The sequence below is a fragment of the Quercus lobata genome, chromosome 4, assembly GCF_001633185.2.
Source record: "Quercus lobata isolate SW786 chromosome 4, ValleyOak3.0 Primary Assembly, whole genome shotgun sequence".
NCBI lineage: Eukaryota > Viridiplantae > Streptophyta > Magnoliopsida > Fagales > Fagaceae > Quercus > Quercus lobata.
In genome coordinates this window covers 85,084,731-85,110,502 of record NC_044907.1, presented here as the reverse complement: position 1 = coordinate 85,110,502, position 25,772 = coordinate 85,084,731, and the positions used below count along the sequence as shown (strand labels likewise).

The window sequence follows — 25,772 nt, the reverse complement described above, 5'->3', positions numbered from 1 at the left end:
AGCTCCGTATCTACGGACTTCTTCTTTCTTGGATTCACCACTAGATACAAGCACACCCACTTGTGTTTTCTTTAAGCTTTAATGGCAGCAACTGAATTGATCATCAAGGCGTAGATAAATCTTCTCCTTGAAAATCCTAAGTTTGTGTAAAGGAAAGCTCTTTTAGATCTTACAAGAGATTTACACAAACCGCAATTATGAGCAACACTAAAACGTGGCTAGGGTTTTCCTTTTATATTTAGGAAAAATAAGAAACCCTAAAAACGTCTTTCGATCGATCGAGCCAGGCCAAAAGGCACAATGCTTTCCTGCTTTAACTCGATTCCAACTTTACATAAAAGCACAACTTTGAGCTAGACTAAAACACTTCTAAACACATTGTTTTGATCATGGTTTGCCAACAATACAAATTAGAGTTCTAAATACATAAAATCCTAAGACTTTAGAATCTAACAAACTCCCCCTTTGGCAATCCATGACAAAACACAACTAGAAGCTCAAAGTTTACAAAATAAAAAGCCCTTTACAAAATAATGCTCATAAGACAAATTCAATCCTAACTACTATCCATCAGTTGCAAGTGTAGACAGCAGCTCAATTGAATCAACCTGTATATTTCCTGAAACACTAAACAAAATGCATAACTGCATGTGTGGAAACAATACAAGTAAACAAATTAACTTCTTGATTTCAAACAACACACAAGTAAACACATATATCAATGAATAACTCATAAATATAAATCAATAAGCAGTTTGAAACAAGAAACATATAAAGTACTAACAAAACATAAAACTCCCCCTAATAGGAATATCCCATCAAAAACATGGCAAGAGCTAAAAATGTAGAGTACAAAGTGAAGCACTTAGATACAATCTTAACTCCACAAGCTCCAACCAAAAACATATACTCCCCCTGAAAGCAAAAACTCTACAAAATACTCCCCCTTTTTTGTGACGGAATGCCAAAGGGCAAACAGAATCCATCATCAAAAGGGAGGTGGTCTAAACTGCGCCAACTCCGCACGCAAGGCACAGATCTCATTGAGCATGTCCACCAAAATTTGTCCATGAGCCGCCTGAATGATCAAGACATGATCCAACGTGCGACGAATGTCTGAATCATCCGAAGTAGTTGGTGGAGGAACATCATCATCAACAGCAGCACCTGATGTCTCAGCAGCATCAACACCTGTAGAAGAGGGAGGAGGGGGAACACCACTAGATGACGCACTTCTAGGACGTGAAGGAGCAACTCACAAGTGAGCAGCCCTCTGACGAAGAAATGTGGCACCTACGGCAGAACTCCTATGAACCTCGTTTAAAGAACAAAGGAACAAGTGAGGAAAACTGATAGACACTCTAGAAACAAAGGCATACAAAAACACACATCTCTCTAAAGGGATGGTGTGGAAGTGAGAAATAGGCCACAACGAATGACACGCTATCCTAAAGAAAAGACAGGCAGTCTCGGTAAGCTCAGTGGACGTGATCCGAGGATTAGAACCCCACTGGGTAGATGACCCAGTGATGTATGACATGACTACATCTAATGAGGGTGACTCATCATAGGGATAGTCAGGCTCCTGAACAACCGGAACCCCAAGAGCCTCAGCCACTACCCGAGGGATAATGGTGAACTCAACACCTCGTATCCAACTCCTAACAAGGGTGTTGGAATCATAGACATGGCAAGAAAGATTCGAGAAGAACTCTCTACTCAGGGCGGTCGGGGGTGAATGATCTATCTCTAAGAGAGGCAACCAACCTCTAGACTCAAAATTGACCCTAATGGCCGGATCAAGCTCATCTAAGACTACAGCTCGCTCAGCCTAAATCTTACGCTTACGGTTCAAATTCTCAAAGGCCTCTCTGCACTTATCATTCCTAAACTCCTCAACCCTAGAGGGAGATACAGAGGAAGTAGAAGGGGTCCTATTGGCTCTAGTTTTCCAAGACATGGTGCTAAGATAAGAACCAAAACACAGAGCAAAAGAACAAAACACAAAACCAAGGGCAGACTGCAAGCTAGCACCAAAAAAAATATATAGAATTAAAATCTATATGATGCATGTTCTAATGCAGTGAATTAAGTCCAAAAAGTTCAAATTCACAAAATTGGCTTGAACATTGAGGTATTAACACAAAAACCCCAAAATTTGGAAAACCACTTGATCAATTTGAAAAATATTGACAAATTGATCATCATACATGATAGAATTCAAAAAATAATGACCAAATACATCAATTTGACAAGCCAATTTCATCAATTTAACCTAATTAGACAAAATCCCTAATTCGGAACAATTTCAAACCCTAGAAATTTCAATTTTTCAAAAACCACAAACTTGATCAAATTAAACTACAAGAATCATCATTATAGCATCCTAGAACAAAAACCCATTGATCAATTTCACCAAAATAGGTTTGAATCATCAAAAACCCCAATATATAGAAAGTGCCGAAAAAACCCACAACAATGCATGAAAACATGAAATAAAATGCAAAAGGAAGGGAAAAAGAGACTTACCGGCCTTCAAGGACAAAAACCTTGCAAAAGAACTTGGAGGAAAACAACAAAAAATCGATGGTGGAGCCTTAGCGAAGTCGGAGAGAGAGGCAAGTTTAAAAAACATTTTGAAAAAGTGCCTTTGAAAAGTCCGATTTGACTTTTAAAAAAACATGTTTCACGAGTTTCGACCGATCGAAATGGGCAGAGGCTCACCAAATTTGAGGGAAAAACACAGCTTTTTTTTTTTTTTTTTTTTGAAAAAGACATTTAGAATCAACTCAAAGCATTGAAATTGAAGAACAATAATGCATGAGAATGAGATGATATGATTTTCAAAAACAATAATTCTAAGCCCAAATTCCCAAAACAAAATTTCTTGCATTCTCCACAAATTTTCAAGCAACAACTTAATTTTGCACAAAATTCAAAGTATTTGCAAAACTTGGTTGGTCAGACCATAAACACACACAATAACATGTACAAAGTTTAGCAAAGAGTAACTTGTGTAGTGTGTGCAACTAGCAAAAGCTTGAGATACATGTGAGGTGATATGTGAATAACAATCAATCACAAAGTCTACAAAATTCATCACAAAGAATTTAAAAGAGACTATCACCTAAAGAGTTACATCATATAACTCCCACATCTCTTAGATCATAAGCTTGCAATCATATAAGTTTCTTGTATTTATGCCTCATAATATACATACCAATTTTAAGTCATGTGAGTTTGGCATCAAGCCTAATAGTACACACCGATTTTAAGTATTAAGCAATTTAAACCGAGGCTTCACCTTATGTTCTTTTTGTACATGTGCTACACTTTCTCGAGCGCAAAATCTTATGATATGCACTAAGGTGTTCATGATTGGCTAGTGAACAGTGGTGAGATAGTTATTTATGCCTTTCTCTAAAAGTTCAAGTCAAACATTCAAAAGCATGTGACTTCAAGATTAAGACAGAATAATCAAGAGCCATAAACATCTTTCCCACACAACATGCACTACAAAACTTCAACTAGTAAAGTGCAATAAGTAAGCTCATCAAAGCTAAACAAGTTACAAAAGACATGTTATGAGAAAATAAATTGACCAACCTTGTTCTCAAAAAAATCAAGAAGAATAGTACAAAACAAAATTTGCTTCCTTTTTCTTCCTTTTTTTTTTTTTTTTTAAAAAAAAAAAAACACCTAGAATGAAAAGCATGAATGTTATGCAGTGCAAATCCTAGAAAAAAAAAAAAAAAAAAAACAAAAACAAAACCAAAGAACAATGGTCACAAAAGGTAGAGCAATGAAGCACAAGGACCATGTCAGAAAGACTCAGTTAGTTCAAGTCTTTTGCATCCAAAACCTTTTAGATGCACCATAAGCATTGGAGTTCTTATTCACATGAGAATGATTACCAACTCCAGGATTAGGATAAAGGTTTAAAGTATTTACCAATTCATTAATAAGTACCATAGGATCTTGTGCTTGAGGCGTAGGTACTTTTGGTTTGTTTGCTCTCTTAGCAGCTTGCAACTTATAACAATTTGGATAAATGTATCCAGACTTTCCACAAAAGTGACAAACCCATGCAGGCTTATCATGTGTCTTGTCCTTAGATAGGGTAGGCTTCTTAGACTTAGACTCTTTCAGATCAACCCTAATCTTCCTAGATGATGAACCTTCTAAGGGTTTAACAACCTCACTCACAGGGGGTTTGACAGTTTCACTCACTATCTCACTCACAGAAGGTTCGAAGGAAGAAGATGAAGGAACAAACTTTGTGGAATGGAGAGCACACACAGAGATGCTTTCTACATAACCTAAGCGTTTCAGAAATACTTTGGTTGATTATGCTTTCCACACCGGTTCAACGATCATATTATGCAATATTATACATGCCATCATAATGTCCTTAAGCGTTTCAAGATGGAAAAAACGTGCAGGCCCACGCACAATTGCAAATCGCTCTTGAAGTACTCCAAATGCACATTCGACATCCTTCCTGACCGCCTCTTGTGCGGAAGCAAAATGTTGTCTTTTACGGTCTTGTGGTGCTGGAATTGTTTGACAAATGTTGCCCATGATGGATATATACCATCTGCAGGATAGTACCCCATCGAATAGTTATTACCATTTATCGAGTAATTAACCGGAGGAGCACGCCCTTCAGCAAGCTCAGAAAATACAGAAGACCGCTCTAGGACATTGATGTCATTGTGAGACCCCGGTAACCCAAAAAATGCATGCCATATCCAAAGGTCATACGACGCCACGATTTCCAAAATTATCGTTGGATCACGTGTATGACCAATATATTGACCTTTCCACTTACTTGGACAATTCTTCCATTTCCAATGCATGCAGTCGATGCTCCCTAGCATTCCTGGAAATCCACGATGTTGGCCAACTGCTAACAACCTTGCAATGTCATTGTTGTTTGGTGACCTCAAGTACTCTTCAGAAAAGATTGAAACCACCGCTTTAAAAAATTTTTTTAAGCTTTTTATTGCAGTGGTTTCTCCAATCCTTATGTATTCATCCGTGAAATCAGGCGACACTCCATAAGCAAGCATTCTGATTGTAGCGGTCATATTTTGAAGGGAAGACAACCCGAGTGTGTTAGCCGCATTTCTTTTTTGAACAAAGTATGGTTCAGTAGCTTCAACTCTTGAATGGATACGTAGAAAAAGAGAACGACTCATTCGAAACCTCCTTCGAAATACATTAGGAGGATACACTGGTGTTTCAGCAAAATAATCATGGAAAAGCCTATCATGACCTTGCAAAGGATTATGCCAGATAAACCTGCGAGGTTGAGCTGAACGACGACATGATGTTGATGCTCCTTCATTCTTTAATTCTTCTATGGCAATAGCTAGAGTAAGTTCCGTCTCATCATCATCAGAAGATGAGTCAAATGGAGGCTCATCATTTGGAAAAATAAAATCAATGTCATAATGGAAATCCATTAAGAGAGAACAAAAACTGAATGGAATAGATAATTTTGTAGAAGTGGGTGGAAATTAGAGAGAAAATGGTCATATTTATAGAGCAAGAATGTGACTTGAGTTTGAATTTCAAAAATTTGACCTTTAGGTTTGAATTTACCATTGGGTTTAAAGTTAAAAAATATGACTTTTAGGTTTGAATTTACCATTGGCTTTAAAGTTAAAAAATATGACCTTTAGGTATGAATTTACAATTTGGTTTAAAGTTAAAAAAAATATGACCTTTAGGTTTGAGTATATCATTTGGTTTAAAGTTAAAAAAAAAAAAAAAAATGACCTTTAGGTTTCAATATATCATTGGGTTTAAAGTTAAAAAAAAATATGATCTTTAGGTTTGAATTTACCATTGGATTTAAAGTTAAAAAATATGACCTTTAGGTTTGAATTTATCATTGGGTTTAAAGTTTAAAAAAATATGATCTTTAGGTTTGAATTTACCATTGGGTTTAAAGTTAAAAAAAAATATATGACCTTTAGGTTTGAATTACCATTGGATTTAAAATTAAAAAAATATGACATTTATGTTTGAATTTACCATTGGGTTTAAAGTTAGGTTTGAATTTACTGTTTGAATTTCAAAATTATGACCGGTGGATATAACAATAAAAATTATGACCGTTGGGTCAAAAAAAAAAAATGACCGTTGATCGGAGACATCGATTCAATAGCATCAATTCGGTCACCGATTCTAGTAATACGGTGGTCGGAGACATCGATTCGGTGGCGGTCGTCGGAGACATCGATTCGTCGGAGACATCGATTCGGCGGCGGTCGTCGGAGACATCGATTCGACAGCAGTCATCGGAGACATCGATTCGACGGCGGTCGTCGGAGACACTATTACAACAATCGGCCCACCGGTGATGGCGGTACAATGGTCGGAGACACCAATCCGGTGGGCCATCGAACCTCCACCACAAGCGGCTCTATTGGCCAAGCCACCGGTGTTGGTAGTTTACTTAAAATATAAGTTTAAATTAAACAAGTATAACCATTAGGGAAAATAATAAAAAATTGATGAATAATGAATATTTTATTGAATAGTCTTGTAAAATAGATAAACTGATGTGGGTGTTTTGTAAAAGTAATAGTGTAAAATAGAAAAAGTAGGTTTTTTGTGTAAAATAGACGGAATCTTTTCCATGAGCTGATGTGAATGCTCTTACAATGAAAGCAAGAATGTAAAACAGAAGTTTAAAAAAGATGTCAGTCTTGTCTTAGGATGTGAGGTATCAACCCTTAACTCTAATTAGTGCAACATTCCCATCCTAATAGGGTCAGGGCGTAGTGTTTATCAATTGAGTAATTATTCTGACTGTTTCTCAAACTCAAAGCTGATGCAAATATTGCTAAAAACTTACCAATAGTGCATGCTCCAAGCTTCCATCAAGGGCAAGAAGAAGACTATCAGAGAGATATTTCACCTCTGACTAGGACCACCTGTTCTCTTCCGATATTTCCGGAATTGTTACCAGAGCACTATCAGAAAGTCCACACTCCCTCAATAGGTTGGGGATTTTAGCTTCATTTGACATTTCCTCCAAAGATTTTCTAAGCCGTCGTGCTCCACCACTTTCCTCTAGCATTCCGATAGTCTTCATCTGAGTCACTTGCACATCAGACAACAGCTGCGATAATGTGATAATCAGCATGACCCTTAACCTTGCTGTCTGCATGAAGCAATAGAAGGAACTCTGCAAAACATACAAATAAAATAGTGTATGTTAAGAACAAAAGCAGCAATCTATGAACTTCAAAGGGCATACCTTCACAAGTATCTGGAGCCCAATAACAGCCCTTTCCCTGACGCTTTCATTTCGAAAAACTGCAAGTCGAAGTAGATGGAAAGTCACTTGCTTTAAGAAACGATCATTCTCCCTTGCCATTAGAGTTCCTCCATGAAGATCAAAGACATTGTTGAAGACAGAAAACAAAGCTTTCCAGAAAGACACAGGTTGATTTTGGGAAAAGAAGCTCATTAATATGATTGTGATACAATCAAGTTTTCCATAGTCAGTAGAGATGCTATGGGAGGCAGCCATCATGGAAAATTTCTCTGTTATTTCCAAAACCTGGAGATTGACAGAAGCACTCAAGTTTTCTTCCCAAAGCTCCTGAAGTAAATGTGAAATTATCAGTGGCCTAAAATAGCTACAATAAATGTAAAACAAAAATAATAGTCATTTCTTGGAGTAAATGGGATCCGGATCCCCTCCATTCCAATATGAAATGGAGAGTGTCCAGTTAAAGGTTGAGATTGATTTAAAATCAATCTATGGCCTAAAATCAGCCACGCCATTTAAAATACACTTAACAGAACAATGAGTTACTTAACGTTAGTTTTTAACGTTTCTTCTCACTTTCTCTATCTCTCTCATTCTTCTGTCTCTTCTCACTTTCTCTGTCTCTCTCATCAAAACTCCATGGCTCCTCTCTCTCACCTCAACTGAGTTTCTCCCTAGCGCTCCACTCTCTCAACCCCGACTGTGCCTCCACCGGTCTCTCCACCTCCATGCTTGCTCTCTGCCTCTCCCTCAACCCCGTCACTTCTCGCATTCCCAACACAAACCCATAAGCAAAAACAAAGAAAAAACAGTATATAGTAACTCACTAGCTGAGATCCCGACCCCACACACTCGCACCCTTTTTAGACCCAGATCAGAGAGAGAGTAAGGGTTGGGGTTTGGAGAGAATCAGGTGTTTAAGTGAGAATTTTTTAGACCCAGATCAGAGAGAGAGTAAGGGTTAGGGTTTGGAGAGAATCGGGTGTTTAAGTGAGAATTTGATGCTTTTCAGACCCAGATGGGTTAGGGTTTGGATAGAAACGGGTAAGAGAGAAGTTGATGCTCAATCTCCATAGTTACAGCTAGCAGCCACCGTGTTCCGCTCCACCAATTCCAACGGTGGCTCTGGTAAAGTTCCCCTGTCTTTCTCTTTGATTTTTCCTTCTTTTAATTTTCTCAACAAAAAAGAAGATGTTTTAATTTTTTGTATTGTATTAGGATTTCGTTTTCTTTTGATAAAGAAACTGAATTCCCTATTGTACTTGGGAAAAAAATAATGTGGAATTTGTGTTATTCGGTACAGTTTGTGTTCAAGTGAAAATACAACAAAAAAACAGAATCTATATGTATACTAAAGTAAATAATGATTTACCTATGATACTAAATCTATGATTTTTTCCTCTGATCCTGATTTCTTTGCCTAAGAGTATCCATTTCTTATTCCTTAGTTTCTTTCACTGAAACAGAACTATGATTCTTAGCTTGATAATAATTTCTTAGTTTGAAGTTTGTCACAATGGATCAGTTTTTTCTCGTTCCTTATGTTACTATTGTGGTTTGAGTTGTGAAATGCACTGAAGATGTTTGAGAAAATATACCTACTAAAATCCAACTTATTTGGTCTTGGGTGTCTGTGTTTCCCTAGGTTATCAATTAAGTAGAGTAGTGTATGTGTTCGTTTTGACACTTTAATGATCTAAAATCTGGTTTATTTGATGGAAAACCAAATTGTGCAAGTATCTTTGTTAGTGGATTTGTAATGAGAGTGTTGTGCATCTGTCTCCTTAGGTTCTAATTAATTGGAGTAATAAATGTGTTTTTGTCACATTTTTGAGCCTATAGAGTAAAAATATTTCATTTAAAGTCATAGTATCAAGAAATATGTTAATGTATGTAATTATTTGGCCTAATTAAATAGCCATGTGATGCATCAGTAAGTATTGGGCTATTGATTCACTTTTGGGCTTTGATGTGGTTTATATACTGTTCTTACAATTAACAGCTCAGATGCACTATTTATTTATTTATTTTTCAAAAAATTTTTATGCTGAAGTACTGATGAGTTTAGCCCTTGCTAGAGCTGACAGAAAAGATCTGATGAGGAAGTTGCCAAAATTTATATATGATGAGGAGAAAACTTTGGAGGTGAGAAGCTGTTCCTGCATTTGCAATCCTTTAAATTATTCATTATGTGTGTATGCATGTTTGTTAATGTGTTCAGCTCTGAAAGTAAAGTCTTTTTGGTTACAAATAAAGGCCTAGTTATGGTTGGTTGTCATAAGAAAAACAAGAAAAATATAATGGTTCATATGTATAAGTAAGCTTTATGAATTGTGCTTCAATAAAAAGAAAAAAAGAAAAAGAAACATTGTACAAATTGTTTGTGTTAACTTGTATTTTCATCCTTTTTTAACTATTATTGATATTGTTTTAGTTATCATTTTTTTTTTAAAATGTTTGCAATGCATTGATATTGCATTGGTGGTGTGATGACTATAGAGAACCCGCAAAATATTAACAAAGAAGATTGCTCAATTGAATTCAGCCATAGATGATGTTTCTGCTCAGCTACATGGAGATGATGCCCCTAATGGAGTTGCAATGAATTCAGATGAAGTTGGAGCTTCAATGTAACAGAATATTTGCTGTAATTGCCATATAAATAATCATTACTTACGTGTGATTAGTACTGGAAAAACAATGTTTTGAATCCTTTATCCCTTTTAATTTTCTATTCGGTTAATAAATTCAGGTTGATTGTACTTATATAAAAAATTTACTAGAAATGATAGAAAAATATGATTTGTTTCACAGTAATTTTCCCTAAGTAGTAATTATTTATATTAGGTACTAATTGTTCTCTCATGTGGTATTCTCACATTCCTACAATAGAGTATTGTGGATTTTTTTTTCCACACAAACAATAGCAGATTTTCCACCTGAGATTGCACACTTGAGCTTATGAATAGTGCAATGGTTTTAACTCTCTCCCTTTCCTTTTTCTTGTTCTGTATTAAAATAAAATTTCAAAGAATCCTTAGCTGTTAGTGCTTAACTTTAAGATGCATTCTATTTGTTGTTGACGGATTTCTAATAATAATTTGATTTTTAACTTTTGGCTTTAGAAGCATCGGTCATACAGCAAAAATTGAAGCACAACCATTCTCAGTAGAGGAGCATCTACAGCATCTACTATAAATTTGTTGTGGCTGGCAGTATTCCACCTCATATTACTTATCTTAAAGAAGTAAAATTGCTGCACAAGTAATATATAACCGTGCTAGTTTCTCCAAGCTATGGCCTTTGATTTTGTTAGCAATAAATATGTTAGGATTGCTTTTAAGTGTCTTATAAATCTTTAAGAAACTAATCCTTAATTGCTTCAGTGACTCCAAATCAGTCATCACAAAGTACTTATATAAAAGGCACAACCAGTGCGAATAAAAGCTAGTAATTTCTTCTCAAAGACAAGCTCATAATTATGATTCTCAAAGACAACAAAAATTCATTGAAATTTTTATCCACAACCAAATGAACAAAACCCAAAACAAAAAGGCTTTATAGCTTAGCTAAATTAGCTTTACAATATAAATATGTGATTTCAGTGTTTCAAGAAAGCCAAAATAACTACATCTTGATTTTGATCCCAACTAAAATAGATACAAGTCATGTTCTTTATATCTAAAATTTCATGAACAATTTCTCCCAAAAAAAAAAAAGAAATCGTGAACAAAGCCAGCTTCATGGTCTTCACAAATCCCTCTAGCACTCGCCTTTTCTCACTCTCAGTGATCAAAAGAAGAATAGCATACCTATAATCATGCCATTTAACCTGACAAAAGAACAAAAGAGTGATTTCAATGATAAACATATATCAAAATTTCCAAAAAACTTGATCTAGCAGTAAAGAAACTTGATAAATGATAATAAGACCAAAAAAATTTCCTATCATGCATTACTTTAATGGTAATAATAACTGCTGATCACCACCATCACATCCATTTACAACTAATCCAATCGCCTTGAAGGACTTGAAACTTTTATGGGAACAGCTAAAACATAAAAATTAGATCAAGCAGGGATTTGTTTGCTTCACAGTGAGTAGCTTGAAAGTCACAAGCTTGAGCTATTTGTATCAAGCCTCTTTGCTACACAGAACTCCAATCCATAATTCAACTAAAACTACCTAAATACTCACAGGTTGATCATGATAATGGAATTGGACCCAAATACTGCCCATGAATTTAGCTACAAGAAAGCATGTCTCTAGTAAACAAAGAACTTTATTTTTTTTTTGTGCAAGAAGTAGTGCTGCAAGTTTGCTTACACTTTGGAAACAAACAAGAGAGTCCCAAAAATCAACCAATATCTAATAAGCTATGATAAATCCTAAAGCCCCCATATCTGCTAACTGATAAGGAGTATAACCAAATCATAAGTAGAGCTAACCTTATAGCACTTTGACGCCTGTTCTCACCATTGTTTCAAATAAAGCTAATTTGTGATCAAATTCAACAAACTATTCTTCTCAATTATAGCCAATGGCCTTTTGGCCACCGTTTACAAATCAGATTTTTCATGAAAGACATAAAACAAGCACAAAATAAAAATTCAACCTTTAGCCAACTAAAAACATATTTTGAAGAAATAACACTTTGGAAACAAACAAGACAGTCCGAAAAAACAACCAATTATTAAACCAGTATGTACTAGAACAAGATAAATCCTAAAGCCTCCGTATCAATCTAAGATATCAGCTAATTGCTAAGGAGTACAATCAGATCATAAGTATAGCTAACCCAATGGCACTTCACAGCTCCCTGTATGAGGGAGTTTGACCATCAGTTCTCACCAGTCTTTCAAATAGATCTACTTTGATCAAATTCAACAAAACTATTCGGCTCAATCATAGATTTAGTATCATAGGTAAATCATCATTTACTTTAGTATATATACAGATTCTGTTTTTTCGTTGTATTTTCACTTGAACACAAACTGTACCGAATAACACAAATTCCACATTATTTTTTTCCCAAGTACAACAGGGAATTCAGTTTCTTTATCAAAAGAAAACGAAATCCTAATACAATACAAAAAATTAATAAATCTTCTTTTTTGTTGAGAAAATTAAAAGAAGGAAAAATCAAAGAAAGAGACAGGGGAACTTTACCAGAGCCACTGCCAGAATCGGTGGAGCAGAACACGGTGGCTGCTAGCTGTAACCATGGAGATTGAGCATCAACTTCTCTCTTACCCGTTTCTATCCAAACCCTAACCCATCTGGGTCTGAAAAGCATTAAATTCTCACTTAAACACCTGATTCTCTCCAAACCCCAACCCTTACTCTCTCTCTGATCTGGGTCTAAAAAGGGTGCGAGTGTATGGGGTCGGGATCTCAGCTAGTGAGTTACTATATATTGTTTTTTCTTTGTTTTTGCTTATGGGTTTGTGTTGGGAATGCGGGAAGCAACGAGGTTGAGGGAGAGGCAGAGAGCAAGCGTGGAGGTGGAGAGACAGGTGGAGGCGCAGTCAGGGTTGAGAGAGTGGAGTGCTAGGGAGAGTGAGGGAGAAACTCGGTTGAGGTGAGAGAGAGGAGCCATGGAGTTTTGATGAGAGAGACAGAGAAAGTGAGAAGAGACAAAAGAGTGAGAGAGACAAAGAAAGTGAGAAGAAACGTTGAAAACTAACGTTAAGTAACTCATTGCTCTGTTAAGTGTATTTTAAATGGCGTGGCTGATTTTAGGCCATAGATTGATTTTAAATCAATCTCAGCCTTTAACTGGACACTCTCCATTTCATATTGGAATGGAGAGGATCCGGATCCGAGTAAATGGTGCTGTTGCAGCAATCAAACAAGCAATCGATTTTTCTATCCAAAATCGTACCAATTTTTGTCTCAATATCGGGTGCAAAGTTCTCGAAGTACTTGTACTTGTGCAGAAGCTCCAATCCTAGAAGACTGTGCCTGAGCCAGAGCTTTTCTCATGGAATATGGTTGGCTAGGGGAGCTTAATTGGGAATTCACTCTCTGCCATAAATAACCATTTTAGGTGTTCCCTGAGGCTGCATTAGAGTTTCAAGGCGTATTGAGGATACAATGAATATGTTCTATATCATAAATATAAATAAATTGCACAAAGAATAACCAAGAAACTACTGACCGATGAAGGTAAATATTCAATGGATGTAAAGTCAACATTACAATCAATGAATGAATAACAAAAGGAAAATAATAGACAAAACACTGAAACATTGATTTTCAGAACTTTAACAGTAAAATTAACTTACTCTGACCTTTTGTCTTAATGCCTCAGATAGATAATTGTTAACTGCAGGAGAAGTCTATCAGAGTACTTGGGGGAAGCAGGCCCATCCCCAACTGGGCTGCGAGAACTACAGCCCATGAGCATGCCATCAGCAGGTTTTCTATGTTGTAAAAGTACATAATCAACAATTAGTTTTAAGGGTAATGTAATTAGAGCAGGAGCCAGAACAACAAAATGTGATACAAAATGCAACTTCAATAAGGACTCATACAATAACGTATATCAACTGTGAAGGGCCCAAAAAGAAAAAGAGCTTCAAAAATATTTTGTTCATGAAAGAGACAATAAAGTACATAATTTCCAACATTACCCACTGGGTGGAAACAGTTACGATTTTACCAAAAATGGATTCAAAATTGGGATAACAATTTTGCCCTGTCTCACCCCGTTTAACCTGCCCCTTCCCACTTTGTCCTACGCAAGTTTTTCCCTCCCCGTAAAGGTGGTGGGGCGGGGATGGGGCAAAATTTTAGCCCCGCACCACGGGACGGGGCCCGCCCCGCCCCTTCCCATCCCCACCTTGCCCCGTGTTGCTAAGGGGTTATAATTGTAAATTTTTTATACCTTAAAACTCTACTATTTAAACAAATATATCAATATTAGCCTATTTTATTTTACCCAATGTGGTTCTTTGCCTTTATTTTGTTTTTAGCTTGTAACCTCATGCATATGCATGGATACACCTAAAGATATACAATAAGGTACATAATATAATTACTATATATATAATTTAAATACTATTGATAGTCATTTTTATATTTCGTTAACTTTTTAAAAAAAAATTGTAAGGATATTATTAGATATAAAATGCAAATTTTCCATATTTTTTAAAAAATTATTGTGAAGCACCTTTTTTTTTTTTTTTTTTTTTTTTTTTTTTTTTTTTTTTTTTTTTTTTTTTTTTTTTTACGATTCATTTATTTTAGACTCTTTGCTTTTTGTACTTAATAACTCACTTGGATGAATATTTATGATGTGGTTCTATATTTGATTCTAAAATTAAGAAATAAAACTTTTTAAGAATAAATAATTTAGGACACATAGAGCAAAATTGGAACTCTAATTTAGAATTTTAATTTGAATTTCTCTCAGCTTCACCTATTATTCCCACATAAATTTAGACACATGGTGCAAAAATGGATTATAATTTCAATGTCTAATTCAATTTCCCCTAAGCTTTACCTATTAATATATAGGGTAAACTACGTATTTGGTCTCTATCCTATATACTATATTTCAATTAAATCCCTATACTTTTAGTTGTGTCAATTTGATCTCTAACCTTTCAGTACCGTGTCAATTTAGTCCCCATTGTTATCTTTTGGATGAAAATTGATGACATGTCTAATGACCAAAATAAAAAATTAGCTTATGTTGATATGATAATAAACTTAAATTTTATTTTGGCCATTTGGCATGTTAGCAATTTTCATATAAGATATAACGGAATGGACTAAATTGACACGACATTGAAAGGTTAGGAACCAAATTAACACAATTAAAAGGTTATGGACTAAATTAAAATATGGTATAAAGGTTAGGGACCAAATATGTAGTTTATCCTAATATATATATATATATATATAACTTATAAATTTGAATTTTTTTTAGTTAGATGATTATGTTTTTTATGGTTTATTATATTGGACTCCTCGTTTTTTACACTAAATTAACTAATTTGTCAAAAAAATTTAAAAATTTAGATTAGATGGGACATGTGGTGTAAAATTAAACTCTAATTAAAATTCAATTTTTACAATAAATTAACTCACTTAGCACAAAATCCTAAAATTTAGATTAGATGAGATACATGACGCAAAATTAGACACTAATTGAATTCCAATTTGAAATTTAATTGGATTTTCTCTCTGTTTTACCTATTATTATATATATAGATGTGTTATACTATGAAGTTTTGTGTGTGTGTGTGTGTGTGTGTGATTGTCTTGTTAAACACTTGGATATATTATTCAATTTTTTTTCTAAAAATTGATTTGATTTGATGGGATAAATTTAATTGTAATTTCAAATATATTTTTATTAATGAAATATGTTTCATTAAAAAAAATTGTACTAGTTGTAGGGAAAATTAACAAAAAGTAGAGTTTTACGGGATGGGGCGAGACTTTGCAGGGCTCTAAGGGGCGGGGATGGAGTGAGAAAGTTTTCCCCATCATGCGGGATGGGGTGGGGAAGGGGCAAGACAAAACCATGCAGGACGGGGACAAAGACCCCATCCTTCGGCCCCGCCCCGTCCCATTGCCATCCTTATTTAAAATACCTATACTATGTGTGTAAAAACTCAAAGATACAAGAGATAATTATTTCTCTATATTGAAAATATGAGATACAACCGGAATATATATACTACAGTGCATATACAAGGAATATACATATATTAAGGAAAATATTAGCAAAGGAAAGGCAGTGACAAATTAGTGGAGTTTGTCTGCATGTGGGTCACGCTATTGTGATTGATTTCCTCTGTTTTAGCTTTCCATAACAAAGGTGCTACTTTGATTGATTTCCTCTATTTTAGCTTTCCATAACAGAGGTGCTTGTTGACTTAGCTGTTGGGATTATATTAGGAAATGAGTTAGCTGTCTTGCCCACAAGATCAGCACTATCATGAACGGAAATACTTTCCTTAACATCCCCCCACAAGCTGATGGGACATGGAGTAACCAGAAGCTTGGACTGTAATACTGAAAATCATGGAGTAGATAAACCCTTTGTAAAAATATCAGCAACTTGATCATCAGTCCAAATAAAACGAATCACCATATCTTTATTAACAACTTTTTCACGAATGAAGTGGTAATCGACCTCGATATGTTTGGTTCTAGCATGGAAAACTGGGTTTGAAGCAAGGGCCAACGCACCAACATTGTCACACCACAAAGTGGGAACTAAGACCAAAGGGACATGGAGATCCTTGAGGAGCATTCGTATCCAATATAAGTCAGCAGTGGTGATAGCCATGGCCCGATATTCAGCTTCTGTACTTGAACGAGCAACAATGGGTTGCTTCTTGGCACTCCAGGAAACAAGGCAAGGGCCAAGAAAGATGCCAAATCCAATGGTTGATCGTCGGTCATCGGGATTGCCAGCCCAATCAGAGTCACAAAAGGCATGAAGCTTAAGTGAGTTTTTGGGGAAAGACAAGCCATGATCTATGGTCCCTTTTAAGTAGCGCAACACCCGTTTAGCAGCAGTCCAGTGATCAAATGTAGGTGAGTGCATAAATTGACATAACTGATTTACTGAGAATGCAATGTCAGGACGGGTAAGAGTGCAATACTGGAGAGCACCAACAATTTGCCTATACTCAGTGCCATTGGGTAAAGGTGCACCATCAAAACGCGAGAGTTTAGAACCAGAGGCAGTGGGGGTGGAAGATGGTTTAGCGCCAACCATGAGAGCACGATGGAGGAGCTCTGAAATGTACTTGGATTGTGACAAGTGAAGACCATGGGAATCTCGGACTGCATGAACACCTAAAAAATAAGATAGCTTACCCAAGTCTTTCAATGGAAAGTCAGATTGAAGATGCTTAATCAAGTGCAACATATGTGATGTATGAGTGCCAGTGACCAATATATCATCAATATAAATAAGGACCTAAATGTGAATAGTAGAATGATGAAAGGTAAACAAGGAGGCATCAACCAATGATTCAAGGAACCCCAAATGGATAAGAGATTGTCGAAGACGAGTGAACCATGCATGAGGGGCTTGCTTAAGCCCATATAATGCCTTGTGCAATCGACAGACATGATGAGGAAGTTTAGGATCAACAAATCCCCTTGGCTGTTCCATATATACTTCTTCAACAAGAGAGCCATGCAAAAAAGAATTTGAGACATCCAATTGGCGAATGGACCAATTAAAATGCATAGCTAGTGCAAGGATAACACGAATTGTGGTGGGTTTGATAACAGGGCTAAATGTCTCAGTGTAATCAACTCCATCCTCTTGATCAAACCCTTTAGCAACAAGTCTTGCCTTATAGCGATCAATTGAACCATCAGCCTTTTGTTTAAGACGGAAAACCCATTTATTCCAAATAATTTTTCTGTTGGGTGGTCGAGGACAAAGGGACCAGGTTCCATTAGCTAACAAGGCACCAAATTCTACCTCCATGGCTGCTCGCCATTCAGGGAGTTTGAAAGCTTGGTTAAAGGTGGTGGGTTCGGTAGGAAGTGAGTTGGCATGAAAGGCCTTAAGAGGGTGGCATGTGGAGTAATAGAGCTTATGGTTTGGGAAGTTTTTAGGGCGAGAAGCACCAGTCATGGAACGGGTTACCATTTGGGTGGAGGGAAGAGGTGGTTGAGAAGTCTCAGGTGGGTTAGGGTGGGGAAGGTTGTCAGATGTGGGAAGTAAGGAAATTGGAGAAGGTGATTGAGGTGGAGACAATTGTTGGTGAGGAGAGGGAGATGGAGAAGATAGTAATGGGGAGTAGGCTGAGGTGTCCATAGGAGATGAGGAGGAATGAGGGTCTAAGGGAAAAAGAGAAATACCTGGATGTGGAGGCTTAGGTAGAGGAAGTGATTCATCAAGGCGAGAGTTCTCTGCATGAGGACGGAGAGATGGCGCATTCTTGGCAGGAAAATCTTGTTCATTAAACACCACATCGCAAGAGATATAGACTTTATTTGTGGAGGGGTCTAGACATCGATAGCCATGGTCATTTGAACTATAACCCAAAAAGATACATTTTTTGCTCCTAAAGGTGAGTTTGTGAGGATTGTATGGTCTCATTAGAGGGAAGCATGCACATCCAAAGTGCGCAAGAAATTGTAGTCAAGGGCATGGTTAAACAATTTAAAATAGGGTTTTTGATTAGACAAAGTGGGAGTGGGTAGGCGATTGATAAGATATATGGCAGTAAGAAAGGCATCAACCCAATATTTTGTTTGGAGTCCCGAATGTGCAAGTAAGGCCAAACCTGTGTCCATTACATGTCTATGTTTTCTTTCAGCGACACCGTTTTGTTGAGAGGTGTGTGGGCAAGAAATCCGAAGTAAAATGCCACTTTGAGCCAAAAAAAATTTAAAGTGAGTGGAGCAATACTCTCCACCACCTTCAGATTGTAGGCTCTTAATTTTTGTAGAAAATAAGTTTTCCACCATACATTTAAACTTAATGAAGCAAGTGTAAACATCAGATTTGGATTTTAAAGGAAATAACCAAGAAAATCTTGAATAATCATCAATGAAAATTACATAATAGTGACAACCACTAAGAGAGACAACTGGTGACTGCCATACATCTGAATGCACTAATTGAAGGGGAAGACTAGACACTCTATCTGAATTGAAAAAAGGAAGACGTTTGCATTTGGCTAGTTGACATGAGTCACAAAAAAATTGTTTATTATTTAAGTCATGTAAGGTTGAATTTAATCAACCATCTTGTTGGCTTTATTCCGTGCCAAATTTGCTTGTATTTCAGCATTTAGTAACCCTATATTTAGGTGGGTTTGTTGTAAGGGTAGTGAGTGAGATAGAGTGTTGAATGCTTAAGAGTGTGCAAGACAACAGAGACTCGCGGCTTGATCTCGCGGATGACTCGCAGCTACAAGCCGCTAGATGCAGCACACGTGCCAAGCATGCCAGAAGGTGAACAGTCATACTAGCTAGAGCACTACAGGATAAAATAGGACAACTGGCCATACGGTTATCTCGTGACTGGATCTCGCGACTCAGTCAAGTTGCGAGGCCAAACCGCGAGCCACTCTTGTTTTGAAAAACCTGACGTTTCACATTTTCTTCTCACCCCAGTATAAATACCCCTTATACCCACAAATGAAAGAGAGCTTCTAGAGAGAATTTTAAGAGAGAAACCCTAGAGTAAAACAAGATTGATTCATCTACAATCTATACATTAGAGTCTCTTCAAATTCCTCAACTCTCTTCCTCTTCATTGTCAAGCCCTTAAGAGGTATTTTACCAAAACCTTGTTCTCACCATATTCATTACTGTGAGAGGGCTGTTTGGTATTCTGGGAAGCAGTTAGGAAGGAACCAATCTACATTGGTTGATGCTATGGTCAAGTAGCGGAATCCGAGAAGCTAGAAAAGAAAAAGGTTCGGCGCAACCTCATTGGAGCAAGAAGCTTGAAGGACTTAGGTGCACTGGGTAGATTAGGCTTGGAGGGTCTATTGATGTCCATATATCCCAACTACATTTTCTAGTGGATTGTTTACCGCTTAGATGGCGGCGGAGAGGTTTTACGCCGAGGGCTTCAGTTTCCTCTTTGATAACACATCGCGTGTTGTCCTTATGTTTGCATCTTCCTTCCCTTTTATCTTTGTCTTTTATTATCTGCTGTAGGTTGTGATTTTAATTTGGCTTAGATAGTTTTCCAATTCTATATTATAGCTTTTGTTCATTTTCTGCACACTAGTTGTTTGACACAAAGCTTGAACTGGTTAATTTGTAAATTGGGGGTCTAAACGTTCAAGGGTGTTTTTACACTATTTGAACTCTCAATTAGTATCAGAGCGGGTGCATTTGTTGTGGTTTAATTACCTTAGTGCGATCCTAGGCCCCTTTGTTTTGGTAGCTGTTATGGAAAATACCATGCTGAAAATGACTCTATGAGTATGTTTGAAGGGTGTCTTAACAATGAACTTGTAGAGTTGTTAAAAATTAAGAAACATGCTAGGATATTTGTTCACATGCTGGAATATTTTGAAAATCAGAATCACATCTTACATAGTAGCATATCTGAATCTAAATCGTTGATTAAGAAATACAAAAGAAAGAATAGAATGTTGTGTAAGATGATTGAGAGTCTGAAAATGAAAGGTCAATCCAACAGAAGCATGAAAACTGATGATAAGTTTTTGTTTGAAGGTCAAGAATGTTTGTCTCATGTGAGCTTATTTGTGCATACCTCATTGAAGGTATTTAATTCAAGCTTGTGGTATCTTGACAGCAGTTGTTCTCGTCATATAAGAGGGGATAAGTCACTGTTTAAGACACTCAAAGAAAATGTTGGTGACTATGTGACTTTTGGTGATGGAAGTCATGCTCAAGTTCTCGGCAAATGGACTATCGAGATACCTGGATTACCTCTGTTGAAAGATGTGTTATACATAAAAGGGCTGAAGGCAAATCTTCTAAGCATCACTCAAATTTGTGATGATGATTTCCTGGTACAATTCTCTAAGAAGGGAGCTTAATCATCAATGAAGAAGGGATTCAGGTCTTGGAGGGAAATCGGACTACAGACAACTGCTATGGAGTAGTTCCCACAGCACCCATTTCATGTATAAGTGCTCGTGTCGACATGTTGGAACTTTGGCGTCACATATTTGGGCATGCGAATTTCAAACAAGTAGCTAAAGTTTCCAAACTTGAAGCAGTTGAGGGACTTCCTAAGTTTGGAAAGGTGAAGAAGACTATTTATGGTGCATATCAAATGGGAAAGCAAACAAAGGCAAGTGATCACAAGGTGAATGTGATTGCTACTTCTCGGTGTTTAGAGTTACTTCATGTTAATCTAATGGGGCCTACCAGAACTGAAAGTCTAGGAGGAAAGAGATATATTATGGTCATTGTGGATGATTACTCAAGATACACTTGGGTTGAATTTCTTAGAGAAAAATTAGAAGCGTGTGAAAGGTTGGAAATTCTGTGCAAGAAACTACAAAACGAGAGAGGGGTCCTTATTGCCAAAATAAGAAGTGATCATGGGAAGGAATTTGAGAATGCAAGATTCAAGTCTTTCTGTGAAAAGAATGGAATCAAAAGGGAATTTTCAGCCCCCAAAACTCCACAACAAAATGGAGTGGTAGAGAGAAAGAATCGGGTGATTCAGGAAATGGCGAGAGTCATGTTACTTAACAAGCAAATACCTCAAAAATTTTGGGGAGAAGCTGTCAACACCTCGTGTCACATTGGCAATAGAATATTTTTCCGAGTAGGAACAAAGAAGACCGCCTATGAGATTTGGAATGGAAAGAAGCCTAAAGTGAAGTATTTCCGAGTGTTTGGAAGCAAGTGTTATACCCTAAATGATCGGGAGAATCTTGGGAAGTTTGATGCGAGAAGTGATGAAGGTATTTTTCTTGGGTACTCTACTACGAGTCGAGCGTATAGAGTTTTTAACAAGAGAACTAAGATAGTGATGGAGTCCATCAATGTCAAGATTGATGATGCCTTATCTAAGGTGGAGATGATTGATGATGGAGAAGGGCCGAGCACCAAAGAACCCGATGTTGAGGTCGAAGCTCTTGATATAGAAGTTGAAGAATCTACACCAGAAGAAGAATCAACTCCCATGAACCCAAGAATGGAAACGAGATCGATGTCTAGAACATCAAGTCCTCTTATTCCTCCGGAAGTCCATCCTCCCATCTCATGAAGTGATGAAGTCTCCACATCAAAGAAGCCATCTTCAAGAATAATTAAGAACCATCCAGAAAGCAACATCATAGGGTCTCTAGATGAAGGTCTTCGCCTCAGAAAAGGAAACATTCTTTTGGCCAATCATGTAACATATCATTGCTACCTTACTCAATTTGAGCCAAAAAGGGTAGAAGAGGCTCTTCAAGATGAGAATTGGGTTGAGTCAATGCATGAAGAGCTGAATCAGTTTGTGAGGAATGATGTGTGGGAACTTGCTCCAAGGCCTGAAAATGTTCATGTCATAGGCATAAAATGGATTTTCAAAAACAAAACCGATGAAGATGGAGAGATAATTCGGAATAAATCTCGATCAGTAGCTCAAGGATACACTCAAGTAGAAGGAGTAGACTTTGATGAATCCTTTGCTCCTGTGGCAAGACTTGAATCTATTCGAATTCTCATGTCCATTGCATGCACTATGAACCTCAAACTCTATCAAATGGATGTAAAATGTATATTTCTAAATGGATACCTGAATGAAGAAGTGTTTGTTGAGCAACTAAAAGGATTTAAGGATCCTCACTTTCCTGATCATGTGTTGAGATTCAAGAAAGCCCTTTATGGCTTAAAACAAGTACCTAGAACTTGGTATGATCGGCTTACACATTACCTCCTAGATAAAGGATTCAAAAGGGGATATGCCAACCGGACTTTGTTTGTCAAAAATGATGAAGATTATCTCCTTGTGGCACAAGTTTATGTTGATGACATAGTGTTTAGGGTTACCATTGAAGATCGTACTATTGAATTTTCTGAGGAGATGAAGAAAGAATTTGAGATGAGTATGGTGGGGAAACTCACTTTTTTCTTGGGTCTTCAAGTCAAACAACAGAAGGAAGGTATATTTGTTTCACAAGAGAAGTATGCTAGAAACATTGTCAAGAAGTTTGGACTAGACTCCAAAAAACATGCCTCCACTCCTATGAGCTCATCTACTAAACTGAATGTTGATTCTTCTGGAGTAGAAGTAAGTCCTACCTTATATAGGAGTATCATTGAGAGTTTACTTTATCTTACAGCTAGTAGACCGGACATTGCATTCAGTGTTGGTGTTTGTGCCATATATCAAGCTAATTCAAAGGAATCTCACTTGACTGCAGTTAAGCGAATCATTCGATATGTTAATGGAACTTCAGAATATGGTCTGTGGTATTCAAAAGACTCAAATGCTTGTATTGCCGGGTATTCAGATGCTGACTGGGCTGGTAGTGTGGACGATCGGAAGAGTACTTCAGGAGGCTACTTCTACTTTGGTAACAATCTTGTCTCGTGGATGAGCAAGAAACAAAATTCTGTGTCTCTATCTACTGCTGAAGCAGAATACATCGCCGCTGGAAGTTTCTGCACTCAACTTCTTTGGATGAAGAAATTACTTCATGATTATGGAATTCCTCAAGAGACGATGTGTGTCTTCTATGACAACACCAGTGCCATCAATCTTTCCAAGAATCCTGTCCAGCATTCAAAATCTAAACACATAGAGATACGTTACCATTTCATTCAAGATTTGGTAGAGGAAAGAGTTGTGTGTCTTGAGTTCATACACACCGACAATCAAAAGGCGGACATCTTCACCAAGCCTCTCGATGGTCCACGGTTTGAATCACTTCGTACGACTATTGATGTTGGTACAATTCCTTGACTCTCTTGTGTGATGTGTGCTTCACATATTTACAATGTGTTAATTTTGGTTATGTTGGGGCACACACTACTTTGTTGGCTTTTTGTATAGCATGATTCTGTTTGTTTGCTTTTGTCATTTTTTTTTACATTGTTGTCTTTGATCAATATTTTTCTTCTTATGTGTCAAAAATCCAAAAATCACATAAAAAATAGAAAATCAAAAAGTTTGATTGACATTGTTGAGTTTTGTCTCAAAATTTGTTTTGCCTTGTACCTTTGTGCTAATGGCTTTGTGCATTTTCGAGCGTAGCTTATTTCATTCCACCCATATCACTGTAGGAGAAATCTTGAAATCTATGTGATTGTTGTAAATAGATCTTCAAACTTGTCATGAATGATTAGTGAATAATTATGTTGATCTTGAGACATGCATAGACTTGTGTCTATATATCTTCCCACTCCTTATTTTTGTTTTTGCTAAAAAGAGCTCACCAAATGTAAATCTCCAAATGAAAAGAGATATTGAGCTGCAAAAGCCTGTCGCATATACTAGTATTCGACTAGGAAAAAGGGAAAGCGACCAAAAATTAAAGTGAATGTTTATTCAAAAAGCCAAAGGCTATCTCAAATATCAAATATCACTCTCACAATGAGAGGTGATTGTCTCAAAATGATCAAAAAGATCAAATGTTTTGATTGAAAGTGGAGTCAAATGTAAAGCTCCAAGTTATGATTATCAAGTTTTGTGGGAAGTCATATATGCATATTTCTATAATTGAGATGGGTCACATGATCTAGTGCTAATTGTGTATGCCTTGGTTGAATTGATCATTGAAATTTTACATTAGACTAAGGACTATCTCATTGTTGATATCCACACATAACACATAAGTCTATGTTCAATAAATTCCATATTCATTTGTGTGATTGTACTTGATGAAATGTGTTTTCACATGCTCAATCTTTGTTGATTGAAGCACAAAAAGATTTTTGAGTGTTTTAAGTGTTTTTGGAAAGTATTTTGTTCTTAAAAACTGAAAATTTCAAAAATCATTTTTGCCCTGTTTTGGCGACTCAGTTGCGGGTAAGTCAAGTCGCAGGTCTCAGTCACGAGTTCGCGGGTCCATTTTGGCGACTTGTTCGCGAGTGGAAGGTCAAGTCGCGAGGGTTACACAGAGATTTTCGCGGCTCAGCTCGCGACTCCCTCGCAGGTAGACCTTCTAGTCGCGAAAAACACTTAGAAATTTTTTTCAAAATTTTGTCTTTGAGTGTTTTGACGGCTTGACTTGGCGTCTTGTTGGCGACTCACTTCAGTAGCGAAAATCGCGTGTTCTACAAAATGAGCTCATTTTCAACACTTTTCTCAAAAAGGGGTTCTCATTTGCTTGTCTTGCACTCTGTGTCTGTTCATTTTCTGGTCTTACTTTCACTTATTCAACATCACTGTGGTAATCTTCAAATTCTTTCACCAACTTGTTACCATTCAATCTATCTTCAAGGAAAGGTGTGGGTTTTGTCCTCTACTCTTTGTTTTGCCTTTTCCTCATGGTTTTTGTGTTCTTCTTGGTATTCATATTTCTCTTACCCGTGTTTGGTCACTTGAGTGTGTGATGTTCTCATTTTTGTGTGGTTTTAATCTGATCCACTCTATTTTGTAGCTACATTTGGGTCATTATTGTCCCTCATTGTTATTTTCTGGACATTTCCATCTAGCTTTTAGGGTTTCTTCATTATCTAATTTGACATTAACCCACTGCTAATAATGTCTGTTGGATTGTGTTCTTTCTTTTCCTCTATTCATGATACAGATTGGAAATGTCTCCATTCAAGAAAGCAGCTGTGAAAGGAGGTAGTTCCAAAGGAAAGGAACCTGTCATTGATGTTGATGACTACTCACCTTAAACAAAAGGGACTCGTTCTTCATCAAAAGGGTTTGATCCCAACAAGTTCAGATCCTATGCTGCCTTTCAGTCTCATGAGAATTATTTACGAAATGCTACACCATTACTGGAAAGACCTGTTGACCAATCATCACTTCATGATACTGACATTCCGAAATGGTTTGCTCACAAGGATTGGAATTACCTTCTCTCTGATCTGGATGACACGTATGAG

The 25,772-nt window shown here is 36.8% G+C and overlaps 1 protein-coding gene across 1 annotated transcript; it reads right to left on the bottom strand.

Moving 5' to 3' along the window:
• Positions 1-4,400: 4,400 nt before the first annotated feature.
• LOC115986016 lies at positions 4,401-5,468 on the bottom strand. The gene has a single exon (XM_031108887.1). The coding sequence runs from the start codon at positions 5,466-5,468 to the stop codon at positions 4,401-4,403; it is 1,068 nt and encodes a 355-aa protein (XP_030964747.1).
• Positions 5,469-25,772: the final 20,304 nt, after the last annotated feature.